The sequence below is a fragment of the Pantherophis guttatus genome, chromosome 2, assembly GCF_059756535.1.
Source record: "Pantherophis guttatus breed Tessera chromosome 2, ASM5975653v1, whole genome shotgun sequence".
NCBI lineage: Eukaryota > Metazoa > Chordata > Lepidosauria > Squamata > Colubridae > Pantherophis > Pantherophis guttatus.
Window position 1 is genome coordinate 94,602,163 of NC_142064.1, and position 19,418 is coordinate 94,621,580.

Here is a 19,418-nt window from a genome sequence, read left to right on the forward strand (position 1 = left end):
ACCTTCCTTCCTACTGCACTTTATTTTGTAACCTTTGCCTCTTACATTGCAAATTCTTTTTGCACTGCGTATAGTCCACTTCTTGGTTGAAAACACGGCAAGAATCTGAAGCAAGGGGAAATGTTCATCATAAATGCGACAAACCTTTAATTTTAGAGGGTCCATATCTTTAGATAGTTCTTGCTTTCTCATCTCAGCAATGGTTCTGGATCCTTTTTTGTCACATTTTGCTGAAAAGCCTTGATTTGACAAAAGGTCTTCAAAATCATTTTCTGAAACTTTGGGTTTGTGTCCTGGCAAAGAAGAAAAAAAAAGCTAGGCATTTTCCTGTTGATAGAAACTTTACACAGAAATTGCAGATTTGTTATTCATTATTCATGTTGGTGATTATTGAGCCACTATCTTTTAGGAAACTTATATCCAGAGGTGGTATTCAGCCAGTTCGTATCGGTTCAGGCGAACCGGTAGCGGGGACTGCGGGTGCCCCAGCGTAATGCTGTCCTATTTAGCCATATTTCCGAGGCCGGGTGTATGTGCAGAAGGCGTGCGCGCAAGCATAGCACATGTGCAGAAGGCCGGGTGCATGCACGGAAGGCGCATGTGTGAAGTGAGTATGTGCGCTCGTGGAGAACCAGTGTTAAGTGTTGTGACCCAGGCCCAAGAAAGTAGTAGGAAAATCAGTCAGTGAAAAAACAGACTTTATTCGAACAGCTGAGAATTACTTCATTCCCAGCGTCATTCAACTAAATTAAAGCAAATTCCTCCCAACACAAATTCCTCAGTCCTATCGCAAACCTTGGTCCAATTAGGCAAACTGCCAAAGGCCTTTCTTGGCAAACGTTCAGAAGTCACAGATACAAAAATAAATACAAGACGTAGATGAAGAAGAAGATGAAGCTACCAACGTTGTTTTCTGGCAAAGCCTAAACGCCGTTGCTGGTCTGTTTTAAGCCTTATGGGAGGGGCCAATCATCTCTTAGCCCTACTCCCAAATTGTCCTCTTTGCTTGAGCTGCTTTTGCCTTCTGGCAGCTCTTCTCATGCGTGCATTAGGAAGAGGCTCCTCCTGTTCCTCTGCCTCACTCCTATCAGTCTCTGGAGGCTCTGGAGTCTGCACCTCACTCCCCGATGGCCCTGGCCCCATCTCTGCCTCCGACGCAGAACCCTCATCCGGGCCTTCCCCAGCCTCCAGGATTGGCCCATGTTCTTCCTCAGCCTCATTGCTGTCCTACTCCACTGCCAGCTCCGCAGGCTGCTGGCGGATCACAACAGTAAAAATATGTGAAACCCATCACTGGTTATATCTCCTTGCTCAGAAACAAATCCAACTTTTTTCAACAGGGCTTATTCCTGAATTAGTGTGTTCCTTTGATGCAGACTAAGGGGGAAAAACTGATGACTTACTAAACTCTTATCTTCCTTATAAGGCCACTAGATATTACAAGTCAATTCGATCAATTACTTGTTATTTACATGTTTCCAGTTAAGAATCTCAGCATAGCCCAGAAATTAATGGTGAGATCTGAGAAAATCTTGGTTCAAGAATTTCATCATAGCCACAGAATGATTAGGTAGCATCAGGTGAGTAAACATTCCTATTCATTTTCTTCTTTCAGTCTACACCTCTCACACTGGCAGTGTAAGAGATCTATACTGGTGCAATTAGTAGCAGCATTCAACTTTTTACTATATTCAGAGAATGACTAGATGACCTTGGATTAACCATTATGGAAGATGTGCTCTGAAGCTGAGAGCTCCTCAGACCTCTGTTAAAGCAGGAATAGACAACTTGTAGTACTCCAGCTATTGTTGAATTACAACTGTCAGCAGTCCTCACCAACATTGAGCAAAGATGAAGGATGATGGAAGAATTCCCAGCCAAAGAAAAAAAGTTTCATTCTATTGACTGGAAAAGACTCTACCCTGCCCAGGATAATGGAGATAAAGAGTATCCCTTACATTTTCTTTAAATGAAAAAAAAAAAAAAAAAGTTCTGTAGGCAATCCTCATGTCCAACCCATCAGCTTCCTGGACAAGCGTAAAAAGCCCCAATTGGCTAAATACACACATTTTTAATGAAAAGAAAAAAGAAGGAATGTTCATAAATTTAGATGTACACTTCTTAAATTGTGAAAGCTGGAGATCTACATAAATTAATTTGACTGTGCTAGAATTGCCTTCCTGAGCCTACACACAACTCCCAGCCCATCTTGTAGAGTCAATCAGATTATTTAATTAGATTTAAATTCCAAATCCAGAGCAACTTAGAGTAGCTCATAGCAACATAATACAAACACAAAATATAATATCAGCATCTGTATAGGCAACTCATTACACAGAGAGAGAGAGAGAGGGAGCAAGGAAGAGAGAGGGAGGGAGAGAGAGAGAGAGAGAGAGAGAGAGAGAGAGAGGGAGGGAGGGAGGGAGGGAGGGAGGGAGAGAGAGAGAGAGAGAGAGAGAGAGAGAGAGAGAGAGAGAGAGAGAGAGAGAGAGAGAGAGAGAGAGAGAGAGATCTAACAAGTTATAACATCCACTTTCATTTTACCATACAGAAGCATGGAACAAACTTGCCCTATGCAGGCCAAGCAGATCCCATTTCAGCCATATAGTGGGGGCTGCCCTCTCTAATGTAAATTAAAAAGAGAGAGAGGAAATGAATGGAGGAATTTGGAAGGAGGTACGCTCTGTTTCAAGGGATACTACATTTTGTCTATGTGAACGACCTAAAACCTGTCCCCTTAAAGTTAATGGGGATTTGCTGCCAGTTGAAACGTGTACGGTAAAAGATTACAGCCCCATGCAAGTCTGATGTCATGTACTTACCAAAGCCAGGGACTCGGATACCTCTCTCCTCCCGCCCTCCGATTACACTAAAATTCACAGTGTAGTTGGGTTTGGGTTGTGTGCCCAACTTGGCTTGTTCCGGAGGTTTGGGCTGGGGTGAAGGTTGCCATGAAGTGCCGGTGGTTTGTGGCTTGCTTGTTTGCCACTGAGTCCCCGCTGATTTTTGAGCTGACTTGGACGCAAAACTGCCAGCTGAGAATCCTCCACTAGATGTTCCTAGATAAGAAACAATTGGACATTTTAATAAACTAAATTATGCTTGAGTCAGAAGGGAAACCTTTCCAAGAGCAATTCTATCATGACATTAGTAAGGAAGGTGTTCTTAAATGTAATTCAAAAGCAGCACCCTGAGCCAAAACCATTAGTAAAAAGTACGGCAAGATCTTTCAACAGTCCAAACTGCAAATATCAGTGACTGCAAGTACTGATATGCTATATAGGTAATCCTCAACTTACAATGACAACTGAGCCCAAAATTTCTGTTGCTAAGTCAGATAGTTGTTTTGCCTCATTTTATGACCTTTCTTCTTGCAGTTGTTAAGTGAATCTGGCTTCCCCATTGACATTACTTGTCAAAAGGTCGCCAAAGGGGATCACATGACCCTGGGACACTGCAACCATCATAAATATGAACCAGGTGCCAAGTGTCCGAATTTTGATCATGCTGTAATGGTTGTTAAGTGTGAAAACAGTCCGAAGTCACTTTTTTCAGTGCTGTTGTAACTTTGAAGAGTCATTAAATGAATGGTTGTATGTCAAGGACTATCTGTAGTCTAAGCTAGCCTGGAGAGACACAACATAAAAGCTTGCAGTAACTCTTTAGTGCTGCTCTTTAAGTTAAATGGTGGAAAGCATACAAACTTTCTTTCTGGGGAAGGGAAGGGAAGGGAAGGGAAGGGAAGGGAAGGGAAGGGAAGGGAAGGGAAGGGAAGGGAAGGGAAGGGAAAACAGAGGGCCAGATGCCTGAGGAGCTCAAACTGGGAGAAGTTACTGACATCACACCTGTTTGTGAATAGAACCTCCAATACCACCAGCCATTCCAACAAGAAACTGAACAAAATTATGGCACACACCAAAATGCATGGCCATATTTGGGAAATTGCAAGTTGCCTGAATACAAACAAATAAATAAAGTGTATTCTTTTTTTCAAAATGAAGGATGACTTATCATTGGCATCAGATTTTTGTAAGTGAGGGTTGCACATGTACATATTTAGATAGCATATTTAGAAGTAGGGGTAGCCAACGTGGTATCCTTCCAATGTTTGGACTACAGCTTTATCAGCCAACATGGTCAATGCCAAGGGAATGTGAGAGGTGCTGTTCAAAACACCTGAAAAATGCCCACCCTCACAGAATAATAATCCTCATACTAGTATTACATTTTTATTACTTTTTTCAGAAAGGAAAAATGCACGGTTGCACGAAGAGAACAACAGTCTAATAACAAAATCATTAGGAGTCCTGTGCTGAGCTGGCAGGATACAAATGTAATAACTGGTAAGTAAAGATTAAATGAAATGGTGCAAAAAAAAAAAAAAAAAAGGCTTTCTGTGCAGGAATTGCTCATCTAGTAATCGGGCCCCAATTCTTCTGACTGTCAGAGTTATTTGGAGAGGCAACTCCGTTATTTGTATCTCCTTGAGATCCGCTGGACGTGTTCCAAATCTTTCCTTAAATATGAACAAGGAGGATGGAAAAGAGAATGGGGAACTAACTGGGAAGTAGTCCTTGACTTACAACAGTTTATTTAGTGACTGTTCAAAGTTACAACAGCACTGAAAAAAGTGATTTATGGCCATTTTTCACATTTATGAACATTGCAGCATTCCCATGGTCACATGATCAAAAAATCAAATGCTTGGCAACTGACTCATATTTATGACGGTTGCAGTGTCCAGGGTCATGTGATTCCCTTTTGCGACCTTCTGACAAGCAAAATCAATGGGGGAACCAGGTTCACTTAACAACCGTGTGACTAACTTAACAACTGCAGTGATTCACTTAACAACTGCGGGAAAAAAAGTTGCAAAATGGGGCAAAACTCACTTAACAAATGTCTTGCTTAGCAACATGCATTTTGTAAAACTGTGATCGTACGTTGAGGACTACCTGTGCACCGTTGATTTTGTGGCCTTTCTAGAGACATTACAATGCTCCTGACGTAAGTCATCCAGCCTAGTTTCACAGAGGACTATGGAGGGCTTTCATCAAATTACTTTTTAAATACCCTCTTCACCCGTCAAGCAGCCACCATGACAGGTCTGGCTGCTCTCTCTTCTAACTCAATTTCAGGTCTGTCCCACCGGTCTGTCAGATTGACCCTCTCTCCATATCTTTCGCACGGATTCTGGTTCAAAGGGTGGACCAGACTCAGCTCTCCATTTTTTGAAATTAAAGGGCAAGGGGGGCCTCAAAGGAGCACCAAAAGATGAAAAACAACAGCACCGAATAATTTCACAGAACCGGGGAAAACTCCTCTGGAAGAGAATCAGAGTGAAGGCTACAAACTGTAGCAGCAGGTGGCTGAAGTCAAATGGGAAATGTACCCTTAAAATAAAAACGAGTGGTGAGTAACAACTATGGCCTTTCATTAGCTTTATACCAACACTTACCTGGAAGGCCACTTCTCAAGTTTGCAAGGTCAGCAAAAGGGTCAAGATTCTGTGATTTTGCTTGATTGGAGGAATGACCCAAGGAGCCACTCGCTGGCCCTCCTGATGTGAAAGCTGGGCCTGTGCAGTAGTAAATGCAAACACTTGGTTGTTGTTGTTTTTTAACAGCAACTATTCATTTTGGGACCTGTTTGATACCTTTTCCAACCACAGCCAGCGTTCACTGGCTTTTTCATAGCTTCCCCCCAGTCTGTAAGTAAGTTGGGTTGTTGCCATTATTGTAATCCATGTTAATAGGCAGTTATCAGATTGAACATATTAGTGGATGCTAAGTATACAAATAAACATTCAGAGAGAGAAGAGAGAGAGAGACTGACTGACTGACTTGTGCTATGAGTTTGTGGATAGGTCCGGAGTGGCAAGTAACAGAGATGAAATATATGAGACCCACCCAAAGCAAGCCTCAAAACCAGAAGAATCTTTCTAGTAGATGGTAGCATGTCGAAAAGCATCAGAATGAAGGTTTTTATAAAGTCAGAACAAGGTAATCAAAACAAGACACAGTATTCCCAACAACAGATAGCTTCCACTTGTAAATATATGAGAATAAAGTATCGTGCTGGTATTGGCCAAATCTTGTTGGAAGTTAGGTAAGTGTATGGAAACTGCTGTTCTTCAAGTAATCCCTTGGATATCATGAACAACAGCTGTGCCATCTTCAAGTTTAGGAAATTTAAACATAATCTCAGCTAGACTTCTGAAACTGGTATATAGGGATGCGTGAATGTGTGTGTAAGTGAAGGTTTTAATTCAAAAAGTTAATGTGGATTTATTTCTGTGTGTCCCAATTCTTTCTAAAAAAAAAAAAAAAAAAAGAATAACAAGACCAGAATTGTTATTAGGACTCCTTTTTGTGAAAAGACTACAATTCTCCAAATCCCCAGGTAGCATCCAGAAGCAGAGACACTCTTAATATTATGGGATCCATTAACCCATGATTGCTGTGGAAGCAGTTTTGGTAGCAGATTAAATGATATAATTGGTGAAAATCAACCATGCTTTTATAACGCAGGAGAAGGGAAAATACAAGCCAGAGTAAAGCATCTCAGTTCAGAAAGAACCTTGCCCATGTAACTTTGACATTGAACAAATCCGATAGGCACATTGGATTAATTTGCTTCCTTACATCGAGGGATTAACTGAGATGCTTCACAAGGGCTCAGTTTATTCTTTAGGATGCAGGTAGGGAAGCTGTAGAAACCAACGTCTTTTATTGTCTATGCATGATACTCTACTGTTCGATTCATTTCATTCTAATTTCCTTTAATGACCAAAATAAGATGTCATGCTTCATCTTTGATTTTCCTGCATGCTGCTGGTTTTATCTTGAAATTGCAACAGCAGTTCAAAAAAAAAAAAAAAGTCTTCTATTAAGACCACAATGAGAAAGTGCCAGAAAGCAAACTTGGCAGGGCATAAGATATGGACCAAGGTAGCCAATTGACCCTGCCTGCTTATGCCTGAATTTTTCACCATCCACGTATAATGAAGTTTCACTTTCAGTTCTAAAACATACAACTCTAGGTGAAGGCTGTTGCCAATTCTCCTTTTATTATGCAACCACCATTTAGGTCTGAATATATTCTACAAATTGCAGCAGAATGCAATCTTAGCAATTGCAAACATGAAAGCTTACTGGCCCTTGCTATCGCTTTTCGAAAACAAAATCCAAACTGGCTATACAGCCAAGTGTTTCGTGCAGATATATTTTAAAGGCACTGCATTATAAAGCTGTCAGGTCTCGCGACACTATCTCACATTACTATTAGCTTTGCCTACTTGCTTTTAGCAGCTAAAAATGCAAGTGACAGCTTCATACCATACCGTCCAAAGTTGATTTCTTAGGCGCTGTTGGGACAGTGCTGTCAGTCCAAGAATCCCAGCCACCTAAAAGGTCTGGCTGGCTTGCTGAGGAAGTTATTTTAGGTGGTTCTGGGGCCAAATTGCCTAAAAGGACATAAATCAGAATCCATATGTTAGGGTAAAGGCATGCAAAAAATTGCATAAACTTAACATCCAGCAGATCAAGAGCTGGTGCAGTGGTTAGAATGCATTCATCATCTTTTAACAACTCCATAATCCCTTGCAGGGTGGAGTCTGGCCAATTGAATAGAGCTAGCAGAGTATTTACCAGCCAGATGCCCTTCCTGTCACCAATGAGGAGTTTTGTTCAGTAGATATATTCTCACTATGCCCAGAGACAGAAATATCTGCCTCTACCTAGGATCGAACTCACAGCCTCCTGATTGTGAGGCGAGAACTCCATCTCTAGGCCACCGCACCACTCCGAGTGGTTAGAATGCATTATTGCAGACTAATTCTGCTGACTGCCAGTAGTTCAATCTGACCAGCTCAATGTTGACTCAGCTTCCCATCCTTCCAAGGTCGGTAAAATGAGGACCCAGATTGTTGGGGGCAATATCCTGACTCTGTAAACTGCTTAGAGAGGGCTATAAAGTACCATATAAGTGCTATTGCTATGAAAATACAGTTAGGACATTGGATTTTTCTCCTTTAGATTTGAACTCAACTGGCACTCTTGCTCTCCATCTATTTGCAAACAGGTGCTAAGAAACAAAAAACCCCTCCCCTAATATTTTCACTGCCTGGAAGGGTTAAAATCTCATACATGGTAAGCAGCAATAGATAACTTTTCCTAAATTCCTGTTCATGGCATGCATGGAAGAAAGGATTAGCTGAGTTCCTCCAAAGGCCATGCAGCAAAACATCATCTCTGAATAAGGACACGAAGCACTGATTTTCCGCCATCCCAAAGCACATGCATTCTCTGCTTGCCTCCGAAGTTCATAAACCAGGTTAAATCAAACAACTTTATTGGTATTAACTCAGGGGTGAAATTCAGCAGGTTCTGACAGGTTCTGGAGAATCGGTAGCAGAAATTTTGAGTAGTTTGGAGAACCGGCAAATACCACTTCTGGCTCGCCCCCGAGTGGGGTGGGAATGGAGATTTTGCAATATCCTTCCCCCAGGAGTGAGGAAGGAATGGGGATTTTGCAGTATCCTTCCCCTGGAGTGGGGTGGGAATGGAGATTTTGCAGTATCCTTCCCCTGCCATACCCACCAAGCCACACCAGAACCGGTAGAGAAAAAATTTGAATTTCACCCCTGTATTAACTGCTATATCCAACAGCTTAGTGAATTATGAATAAAGAAGCATGAACAGGAGTGTGATAGGGAAGAGTTAGGCATGTGTCTTCATATAGTGCTTGTAAGCATCCAGGAGAAATATGAGGAGGTGCCGCTGAATAAAACTGATCCCTGAACTAAACTAGCAGGTCTCTTTTGTTATCAAAACAGTAACCCTGAAAATAAGGAAGTCACGCCTTGCTAGCATTCCAACTTAGTGTTTCTGAACCTCAGCCACTTCAGGAAGTGTAGACTTCAATTCACATTATTCTCCAGCCAGAATTCCCCAGAATTCTGGGAGTTGAAGTCCACACATCTTAAAACTGCTGAGGTTGAGAAATACTGTTCTAGTAGAAGACTCTGCTTTGGAAACTGAGCAGGTAGTCCTCGACTTATAACAATTCATTTACTGACCCTTCAAAGTTAAAACATCACCAAAAAAAGTGACTTACGACCATTTTTCACACTTACAACTGTTGTAGCATCCTCATGGTCACAACAATTTACATTTGGATGCTTAGCAACTGTCACATTTATGATGGTTGCAGTGTCCCAGAGTCAGGTGATTGATCTCCTTTTGTGACCTTCTGACCAGCAAAGTCAATGGGGAAACCAGATTCACTTAACAACCCTGTTACTTATTTAATAGCTGCAGGGATTCACTTAACAAATATAGCAAGAAAAGCCGTAAAATGGGGCAAAACTCACTTAACAACGTAAGTTTTGGGCTCAATTGTGGTCGTAAATTGAGGACTCCCTGTGCTGCAGATACAGGAATTGATAAGCTGTTACACATTGACTACGGTATTCCTTTATATGTTCATCTATGGCTGGCTTTAAAACACAAATCCCTGTTTGTGTTGGATTTTATCAAAACGCTAATTAGCCATGCCAATGAGTATTCAAAAGCTTTGCTATTTATAAGCTCCCAGAAAGGTTCGCTGCATTGTAAAATAAACAAATAAACACTGCAGTTAGGTCTTTAACGGAAGTTAGGATGTTGCTAACCCAAATCAGGATATTTACTGCATATTAAAACAAATCATAGTATCACTTTAGCAGGTATGCTGATAAAATGCTACAGTGCTATTCAAGTGTGCTATTTTGATACAGGAATATTAAATTAAAAGTGGACAATCCGGTGCAATACATACACTCTATAATCATCCAGCTAATGATGAGATTAGCCCAAAATAGCTAGCTTGCCTTCCTGTGTATGAAATCATGATCTTTTAGAGTACAGACCTAAATATACCCACAGTTATGGGTATATTTAGGCCTGCATTCTAAAACACCATGTTTTCTGACTGTGAAAAAAGGATTTTTTCCCCCTTCATTTCTGAGTAGGCATTAAAATAGCAATGCAGGCATGAGGAGCTCCTTGATGTTACCAGTTTAAACGTCTATCTGAATATTTGAAACCTTAGAATATCTTATCAAATTGCTTTTGATAAGGACCTTAAACAGCCCCAAATTACCAGAAGAAAAGCTCTGTTAAGGCAACTGCAGAACCTTATCATCATCATGAACACCACCTAGCCCAGCCTTATCCTGTGCTCACACCACACATACACCTTCTCCAAATAGTTTTAACTACAATTTCCAGAAGTCCTGCATATCTGGAATGTGTATGCCAAGATGGGAAAAGTTTCAACAAGGAAGTAGACATTGTCATAGTGCTGCCATGTTGCACTCAATACTAGGTTTCTTCAACTTATTTCTTTTGCCATAATTATGGCTGGGAACAAGAGTTCTCAGTCCTTCACTTGAGGAACTGGGAAAGAGCAGGGCAGAGAATATAAAATGGTGTCCAATACAATTGGATCCACACTGGGTCTTACAAATATAAGACCCTGTCTTATATTTTTTTGAACCCCGAAATAAGCCCTTGGCCTTATTTTCGGGAAGGTCTTATTATTTTGGGGTGCATGGAGCAAGACAGGGCTCCTCTTGCCATCTTACCTGATTTCCAGCTCTGCATTTAAATATTTTCAGGGAGGGCTTATTTTCGGGGGGAGGCTTATTTTAGAGCATGCGCTCAAAAGCCCGATTGGGCTTATTATCAGAGGATGTCTTATTTTCGGGGAAACAGGGTACTTAGCAGTCAAGGCAAGAGCAGAAAAGTGTATTTCATGGGGAAAGATAGACATTTCATATTATGAGATATTGAGACCTGCACTGCCCTCACCCCGTTGTTGTTGTTTTTTAAATGATGATTATTTGGAGAGTGCAGAGTTTCAGATTAGATCCCCAAAAGTTGCTTTGGAACAGGCCGAGCAAAATGAGCCTGTCTGCAACAAAATAGCTGTATTTTTTTTTTCCTGGGATTAAATCATCTTTTGGAAAGTGAATTTGAAGTGCTCCGCAGTCGTAAAGATTACTGTGCAATCTCAGTATAATGGATTTGTCAATTGAAGCATCCTACATAGAATCCAAATGTCTAATACATGAAAACTCCTGCTCACAATAACAGTTAAAATGCCTGCTAAACTAGCATAACTCAAATATTTTATAAAGCACTTGTAAAAGATGTACAGCCAGTTTGGTGTAGTAGTGAAGGCATTAAGCTAGAAACTGGAAGACTGAGTTCTAGTCCTGCCTTAGACTCAAGGCCAGTTGGGTGACCCTGAGCCAGTCACTGTCTTTCACCCCTAGGAAGCAGACAATGGCAAAGCAATTCAGAAAAAAAACTTTGCCAAGAAAACTTGTCCAGGCGGGATCAAAACCAGGAATCAAAACTGACTCAAAGACACAAATAAAAGTATAAATAACTGAACTGCTATTTGTTGTTAACACAGGCAGGTATCAGATACTACAAAACACCAGGCATTATGTCTATATTATTAGCCGCAACTGTCAAACTTCTAGTTGCTACTGTACAAACAGATGTCTTCTGCACTCAGAAGGTCCTTTAATTCTGTAACTAAAGATTTCCTCAAAATAAGATACAAGTTTGGCATGGCATCAGATTTAAGCTAGCCTCAGATCCATGTTTAGCATCTCTTAATTAGCTAGAAAAGTCATCAGAATTCAATTACAGAGCTGCCTGCTTGCATTAAATCACTATCATCTTTTGACTCCTTAAGCTCCTTCTATAGATCACAGGGCCTCTCTTTTTAGAAATTTCATTATCAAGATCTTTCCTAAAACTTTTCCAAGTCAAACAGGCAGGTTCACAAATGCCTTGTTTTGAAAGTCTAAACTTCTTGCATTTGAACAGAGACTCAATTAAACAAACCAAAAAGACATAGCCGATGGCTCAGTCATATAGAACAGGGGGGCCCAACCCCTGGTCTGTGGCCCATTTGCAGGAGCCGCGGAAATGGTGGGTAAGCATGCATGTGTGTGTGCGCAGCTGCATTTGTGAAAGCAGCACACGCACACACGTGAAACCATCCCCTCTCCACCCAACCCTCTGCTACCACTGTCTATGCCGGTCCGTTGAGCCGAAAAGGTTGAGGAACACTGATATAGAACAATATAGTTGAGAACGAAAAGAGGCTTCATTAATCAGTGACAGAAGCAATAGTTTTGCACCCATGTTCAATATACATAATTGTCTCATTTAAGGATCACAGATTCAGTTTGTAATTGAAAGCTTTCTAACTTTAAAAAAATTATAAATATGTACACTTTTTAAAGAAGTGAATACTGGGAATATATTGCAGATCAAGTACATTAATGTGTAAAATTAAAGCTAGAAGCATCTTACAAGGGATACTGTGCTCTTATTGCTATAATTTAAGTCTGAATATAGATTCCTTCTAGTTCTCAGTTGCATCAACTTTTGGTTTTATACCACCCTCATTCTTGGCAATTTTTCAATTGCTTAATTTCTCTCATCACCTCAGTAAACCAAGGAAACCACGTGGGGCTGGCAGCTATGAAGGGGCCTAACAGTAGCAATCTCAGTGACCACAGGGCACTCTGATGGTTGTAAGGGTGAGGACTGGTAGTACGTCACTTTTTTCAGTGCTGTCATTAAACATACCACTAAACGTATGTTTAGAGCCTTGGTAGTACAGTGGTCTAAGGCACCCTGTTATTAAGCTGGTTATTAAGACCAGCTGCCTGCAATTACTGCAGGTTCGAATCTCGGCAAGGCTCAAGGTTGACTCAGCCTTCCATCCTTTCTAAGGTAGGTAAATTGAGGACCCAGTTGTGGGGGCAATAAGCTGACTTGGTATAAATATACAAAAGGATGAAGGCTATTGCTGAACACAGTGTAAGCCACCCTGAGTCTCCGGAGAAGGGCGGCATATAAATCAAATTTAAAAAAAAATAAAAATAAAACAAAAACGTATCATCGTAAATCGAGGATTACCTATAGATCTGAATTTGGTTATAGTAGCACACTTTGAGTCATATAATCCTTAGGAATAGCAGGACACTTTGTAGAAAATGCTATAGTTGCTTCTGGTCTCTTTCCCATCAAGCCTCCCCCCCACACACACGTCTCACCTAAACTCAAGTAATAGACATCTGCCCCATTGAATATACAAAGAAAAAAACACACACTATTTTCTGTGGTTGGCTTCTTTTGTTTTAAATAATTTTCTAGCATTCGGGGGGGAAAATCCGATGAGGTTTAATTTCCTTATATAATTTCTCTTCAATGTTAGTCTGGCTTCCAAAAAACTTTCTTTTGTTCCACTCATAGGAAATTTTTACCTTGGTTGCCAATCTGTGTCATGAGATTGAGACTCTGGGCAGCATCTTACAAGTCATATTTTAATCTAGACAAGTCATAAAGAGTACCTTAAGCTGCCTATTTGACAATTTCCTATTACAGTTGCTCTCTGTTCAGCAACAATTCCAAGCCTCCATTTAAATTCAAACTGCATTTTTCAGATTTTGGATTTGTATCTACATCTACACCTGAGCTTCATTCCAAGCAGCCATCCCAATCTGGTGGCTGGTGGATATATTGGACTAAAATACCTGCTTTATTCCGTATCAGCATGAATAACAATTACAGTGTCACAAAGTTATGCACAATAAAAGAACTATAATTGGAGTAGAAGAGCTACTGCAACTGTTCTACAGATAAACAGGTTCCTGGGTCTTATTTTGAATTTTCCAGTTCTACAATTACCAGAATCCTACTCAGGCCAATTAAGCTAACTTAGCTGAGGTCTCTGCATGCTCCACTTTTCTCAATTTAACACTCAGACATTTGGTTCTGACTTTTAATAGTACTGATTTGCTTTTAAAAAATGCTAATGGCTTTCTGGTTAGGCTGGATTAGTGTTTTCAATCTACCTTCCAAATTTAGCATAAGCCAGATCTACTGCCATTCTCAGAATTCATGTCCAGAAGGCCTTAACTTACTCTGAGTATGAACAGAGTGGATTTCTGGAAAAAAAAAAACCACAATTGTCAATTGCTCTCTGTGTTAAATGATTACCAGAGCCAAAGTCAGGCAGAGGATAAACCTTCATAAATTGGTGAACTACATATATGATACACCAGCATTCCCAAAATTTCCAGCCATGTTAGCTGGTAATTTTAAGAGTTTAGTTTCAGAAACCTGAGGTATGAATGCCTATGTCAACCTGAGGACAGCTTCAACAGTAAGATAAGAATACATTCCTTAATCCATTCCATGAAAAAGACAACTACATTGAAAACTATTTTTATTTCTTTATATGCTTCTGTCCAAGGTTACTGTGAAAGGTATTTCTCCATTAAAGTGAAATATTTTGTAACACACACTCAGGGTTGTATAAAACCCTTGGTTTAACAGTTACAGATTAACTGTAAGACTGAAATCTTTTCATACAATGTATCCCTCCGTTCCTGCATAGTATTCATATTTGTCATTTTCTGCAGGTGGAAAATCCTCGTTCATCAACTTATGCAGGTATGTAATGCCCATTTAAATTTAATGGTCATTTTGACTTTATTGCTCTTTCTTTTTTTTCCCCCTCTGGGCTGTAACACTAAAAGATTTGCTGTAAATAACCAGGCAGAAGGCACTTGCTATTTTAACAGAAAATGGGGGTGGTTTCTTTCTTTTTTTTTTTTTTCCTTTTTTAAAATCACGTGCATGTTAGATTGGATTATTGAAAAAAACTGACAGCCAAAAAAGTTTAAATTATTATATTGGTTACACAAGGTTTGACTGAGGTCAAAAAGCCACTGTCCAACCCGCTCTTACAGCAAGCTTACTAAAGCCCTCTAAGAGATGACGTAATCATTTAGAAGGCATCTTTATCCAAAGCATGGAGCAGATGTGCTATTAAGCCGGCAAGAGAGATTTTTTCCGGACTCTACAAACTGTTATTTATAGATTTAATCAGGAGAGGAGCCTGAATAACAACTGCATGTGGTGCCGCCTCAGTTCAGACTTAATACAAAAAGGGCATTAGACTTTCTGTATTTGCTTTTCTGCCTATTCAAACAGACACCCATCCAATGAGAGCTACCCCTATGTACTGTTATAGAAACCGAATGTTTTTTATACCTAAGACACTTTTAGATACATAAGATTGTTGTGAACTAGCCAAGAGAAAGGAAAAGATCTTTCTATCAGCCCTCTCACTGCTTGATGGACAATCTATGCAAATGAGCAATAACTATAAAGATGGTTCATTGCTTACGACGGGTATGTTTTTTTCTCAATTATCTTTTTAGAATGGAAAAGGACATCCCACTTTTCCAGAAAATAAATGCACTGGAACATTGAGTTAGGTAAAGTTCAGAGTTTATTGTGCTGTTGTCAACATGGGAAGAAAGGATATAGAATCATAGCCAACACAGATGTCTACACCTACTTCCCTAGCACTTATTTTTCTTTATAAATAAATGAAGAAGGTAACTCTCTAGGTACTTAACACTGAGAATAAATTCATATTTTAATACAGTGAGCTGTTTGTTATTCATTTAGTCTGTCGTCTTTTTAGACTCCAGAGAATTTGAACTCAAATGAGCTACTGAGTATAATTAAATACTTTGTATCTCTGGTTCTCGTAGGTTAGATATCCAATCTAACAGAAATAATCTGTACTCATATTATTTTTTGATATATTGCCTCTTATATGCCTAAAATGGTTTTAACCCAAGCCTATGTAACACAATATAATGTGGTTGCAAACAGGGGAAATTGGGTTTTAGGCTGTATTAACGTAAGTTTTTGAAAAATGGAAGAATTCCATACTGGTCAGATATCATCTCAGATGTTACATCTAATTCTATGCACCATATTTTTAAAAAAGTCTGAAACAAATTGGAATGAAGGACATTGGGAATGATAAGAGGGCCAGAAATCAGATCTGACAATGAGAGATTGAGATAAGTAATATGAAGTCTTGAAAAGAGAACATGGAAAGCAATGCTCCAAGATTCATCAAATACCTCATGAGATATCATGCAGAAGATAGCCAAGAAAATATTTCTCTGCACCAGCATGGAATAAAAATGTCCTATTGTGCAGAACATGGAATAATGATTGTAAATTAAAGAACAATGGAGTAAGATCCGTCAAGAAATGGAATCAATTACCTAAAAAAGTGGTGTGGTCTTCTTCACTTAATATATGCAAACAATATACAGACACACTGAATAGAGACAATGGTTTAATTTGGATTCGTGCACTGAATAAGGGAGTTGGATCAATGCCCTATAATGTGTCTTCCAACTCAGTGATTCTATGATTAAAATTTTAGTTGGCTGGGGGTAGGTGGAAGAGAACCAAGATTTTCAGAAGCACAAAATACTTGACAGGAAATAAACACCATTTGGGGGGGGAGGGAGATGCCCACTATCCATAGAATTCTGACTAGCAGTTGAAAAGGGAGAGAAAACAAAAAATCAAGAACAATGAAATTCAGTATCACCCTGGTAGAGATCTGGATTCCAGTTCAGGAGCCATCAACACAACACTCCACAATTCTTTATTATAGAACTCATCACTATGTTCTTAAATGTCTAACATGGTACATTTAAATTAGAGAAAGTTACAGGAGACTTTTATCACTCTTCAGAATATCATAAGCAAATTAGTTTAGCTCCAGAGTATGCATCAGCTTTAAACAGTAACAGTACAAGAAGCTGATCACTAAAAGCAATAGGTTGGAAAAGATATAAGCCACTGGTAGGGTGTTCAAAACAAGCCTGCTCCATCTTTTCCATCATCTTATTGGCTATCAAGAAGTTTCATAGCTAACCACCAATCAGAAGCCCCTTAAGGATGATTCATGAGGCCTTCAGAAATGGGCCTATAAAAAACTTTATAGCATGTCTTTAGTGCTTCCAGTTTTACTTTTAAGCAAAAGTGGACCCTCTGTGATTCCTGAAGCACTTACCAACCCCTCCCCCCTTTTTCGCAACGGTTGTAAAAAGGTTGCCCAATCATGTTTTTAAGGCAAAATGACAGTATTTCTAAATTACACAAAACAGAATGTCGAGAACCATGAAGGCTGTTACTTAAAGATGGCACCAACTTCATATTACACAGCCAGCTGGACAAAACGAGAGTGTCTTGAGTGCCTTTTTATATTTTAAAATTTTATACTATGGGATGATTTTTCCAATGTAGCTCTGCCTTTGGCGCCCCAAAAGAATCTGAAGGTAAAAGAAGACGTCAGTTTGCAAAACATTCCCCAGTTTATATTGGGAATTACAAGTTTATATCGACAACGGAAGTCTTGTCCATAGCAGTGCCATCACAACTTGTTTGACACTAATCCAATTTAACTAATCTAAGTTATCAGGTTTCACTCAACAGGCCATGTGATTTTTGGAGGGAGAAAGGGAAGGAAAGAGAGAAGGAAGGCAGGAAACCAAGTGATACATCCACTTACCCAAATTAAGGAAGTCTGTGCTAGAGGAAGGAGGCGGTGCACTGTGTGTGGAAGGAAACATAGCAGGTACAGTTGGTGCATTTGAACTAAGAAAGTCACCAAAGAGATCAGGACCGGTAAGAGTTGGACTGTCTGCACTGGCTGTGAATGGGTCAAACTGGTCAGCTAAAGATAAAACAAAACACAACACAACATTGCTGGTGTTACTTGAGATGCTTCCAGAAATAAGGCAAGCATAAAGTTAAGATTCTGCTCTGGCAAATATAGCAAGCCTGAGGAAGTGCCAACACAAGGCATGTTAAGGATAAATTCTTTCTAGATGTTAAGACTGAGCTTTACACAAACCTGGACTATTATTAGTGCTTAATTGCTGTTATATAACAAAAGGGTTTCTAATCATCAGAAGGAGCAAGGATTTTCTGTAATAATGCCTCAGATAATCTGTATCCGTTCAGCCTCTTTAAAGTCTCTTGACTCTCAATAAAGAAAAAGCCGCAACCTCTGAAACCTACAAAAAAGCCAACTAAGTTTTATACTAAAAGAAAGCCGGCCAGCAAACTGAAATCAGCACAAAACTCATCAACAGAAGGAAACCTAACAGGGCTTCCTTTACAAAAAAATAATAATAATAAACCCCTGTGGCCTAGTGACCCGAATGGAAGGAGAAAAATCATACTGTACCAGTCAGAATGGAAGGCATTATTGATTTTTTTTTTCAAAAGAAAAAAAGGGGACGGAAGAAAAGAAAAATAAACAGAAGAGCAGCTCCCAGCCTGAAGGTATTTCACTGCCTACTGTCAAGCAAAAACTGACTGTAACTGCTCAGGAACCGTATTTATATCCAGCAGGGAACGCCACACTGTGGCCAGAGGGAAATCTGGCAAATGTTCCACCTTGCCACTTAAAGGTTTTAAGAGTCAAGAATCTTAGAAACTAATATGTGGTAATGTTCGTTGGGAACACAACAGCAAAGTTGCTCGGATTAGCACCCCGCTCCAACCACCTCTTATCATTTCAAGCAAAACTAAGCAACTCGTCTCTGATCATTTTCATCATCACACTTCAGCAGATGAATATAATAATAAATGAGGCATTTTTCATAAACACCCAACATGCAATCCTATTCCAAACAATTACAGCATAGTTGCCCTCATCTGATGTCAAGATGTATTGCAATCATTAGAATAATCTTGCTTCCTCAAGGGCAAACTTTCATTTATAACAGACTGAGAGGGCAGGATCTCAACAGGTAAAAACCATACTACACACAAACTTCATCATGTTTGAATGAAAGTTCCCACTGTTTTTCCAGCCATTAGGAGAGTCCATCCTTAATTTTACATCCTGCTGAGATTTTGAGGGAGGGAGCATATAAGGTGGCTAAACTTTGCAGTAGATACAAGACAAAGTGAAAACCGCAAGGGTTTACACACCATTTTTATAGTTTCTCGGAATGTGCAACTAATCCCACCTTTCTCCAGTCAGATTCTGAGAGCAAATGCAGTGATTGAGAATTCAGAAAGAAGACAGACTGATCAAGAACCAAATGACTTGGGTGGATAGAACTGCCTTAAATGCCTCTCTTGACATACAGGCATTCCTCCTCGGTTGCCAAATTCTAAACAAATCATTTAGTGTTCAGAGAAAATGCAAATGCCCCTGCTTGAATTTTATAAATGTGTTATGCTACCATTAGTTTCAAGAACATGGCACCCTCTATATCTGTTGGACCAGATTTCCCATCACATTGGAAGGGACCAGATTGAAACTAACTAAAACAATTTGGCACAAAATTCCACAGAAATCTACTTTACCATTTTAAGATACTTTTAAACCTTATGAAGAATGAAAGAAGAGGCATTTTGGGCTCACACGGAGCTTTCATTGTGCCAATATACCAGGGGGTCAAACTCAAGGCCCGGGGGCCGGATGTGGCCCTCAGGGTGCTT

The 19,418-nt window shown here is 39.8% G+C and overlaps 1 protein-coding gene across 5 annotated transcripts in view; it reads right to left on the reverse strand.

The window, feature by feature from the left end:
- GAK (cyclin G associated kinase) overlaps positions 1-19,418 on the reverse strand; it is an 83,848-nt gene that overhangs the window by 3,349 nt on the left and 61,081 nt on the right. Inside the window, exons 22-26 of one of the 5 annotated variants that reach the window (XM_060690375.2) lie at positions 17,470-17,634; positions 7,343-7,465; positions 5,459-5,578; positions 2,823-3,059; positions 145-293 (exon numbers count right to left, since the gene is read on the reverse strand). In XM_060690375.2, coding sequence (XP_060546358.2) covers positions 145-293; positions 2,823-3,059; positions 5,459-5,578; positions 7,343-7,465; positions 17,470-17,634 — 794 coding nt within the window. The remainder of the gene's footprint in view (positions 1-144; positions 294-2,822; positions 3,060-5,458; positions 5,579-7,342; positions 7,466-17,469; positions 17,635-19,418) is intronic. The other 4 variants (XM_087886416.1, XM_087886415.1, XM_087886417.1 and 1 more) reach the window with 4 other exon arrangements.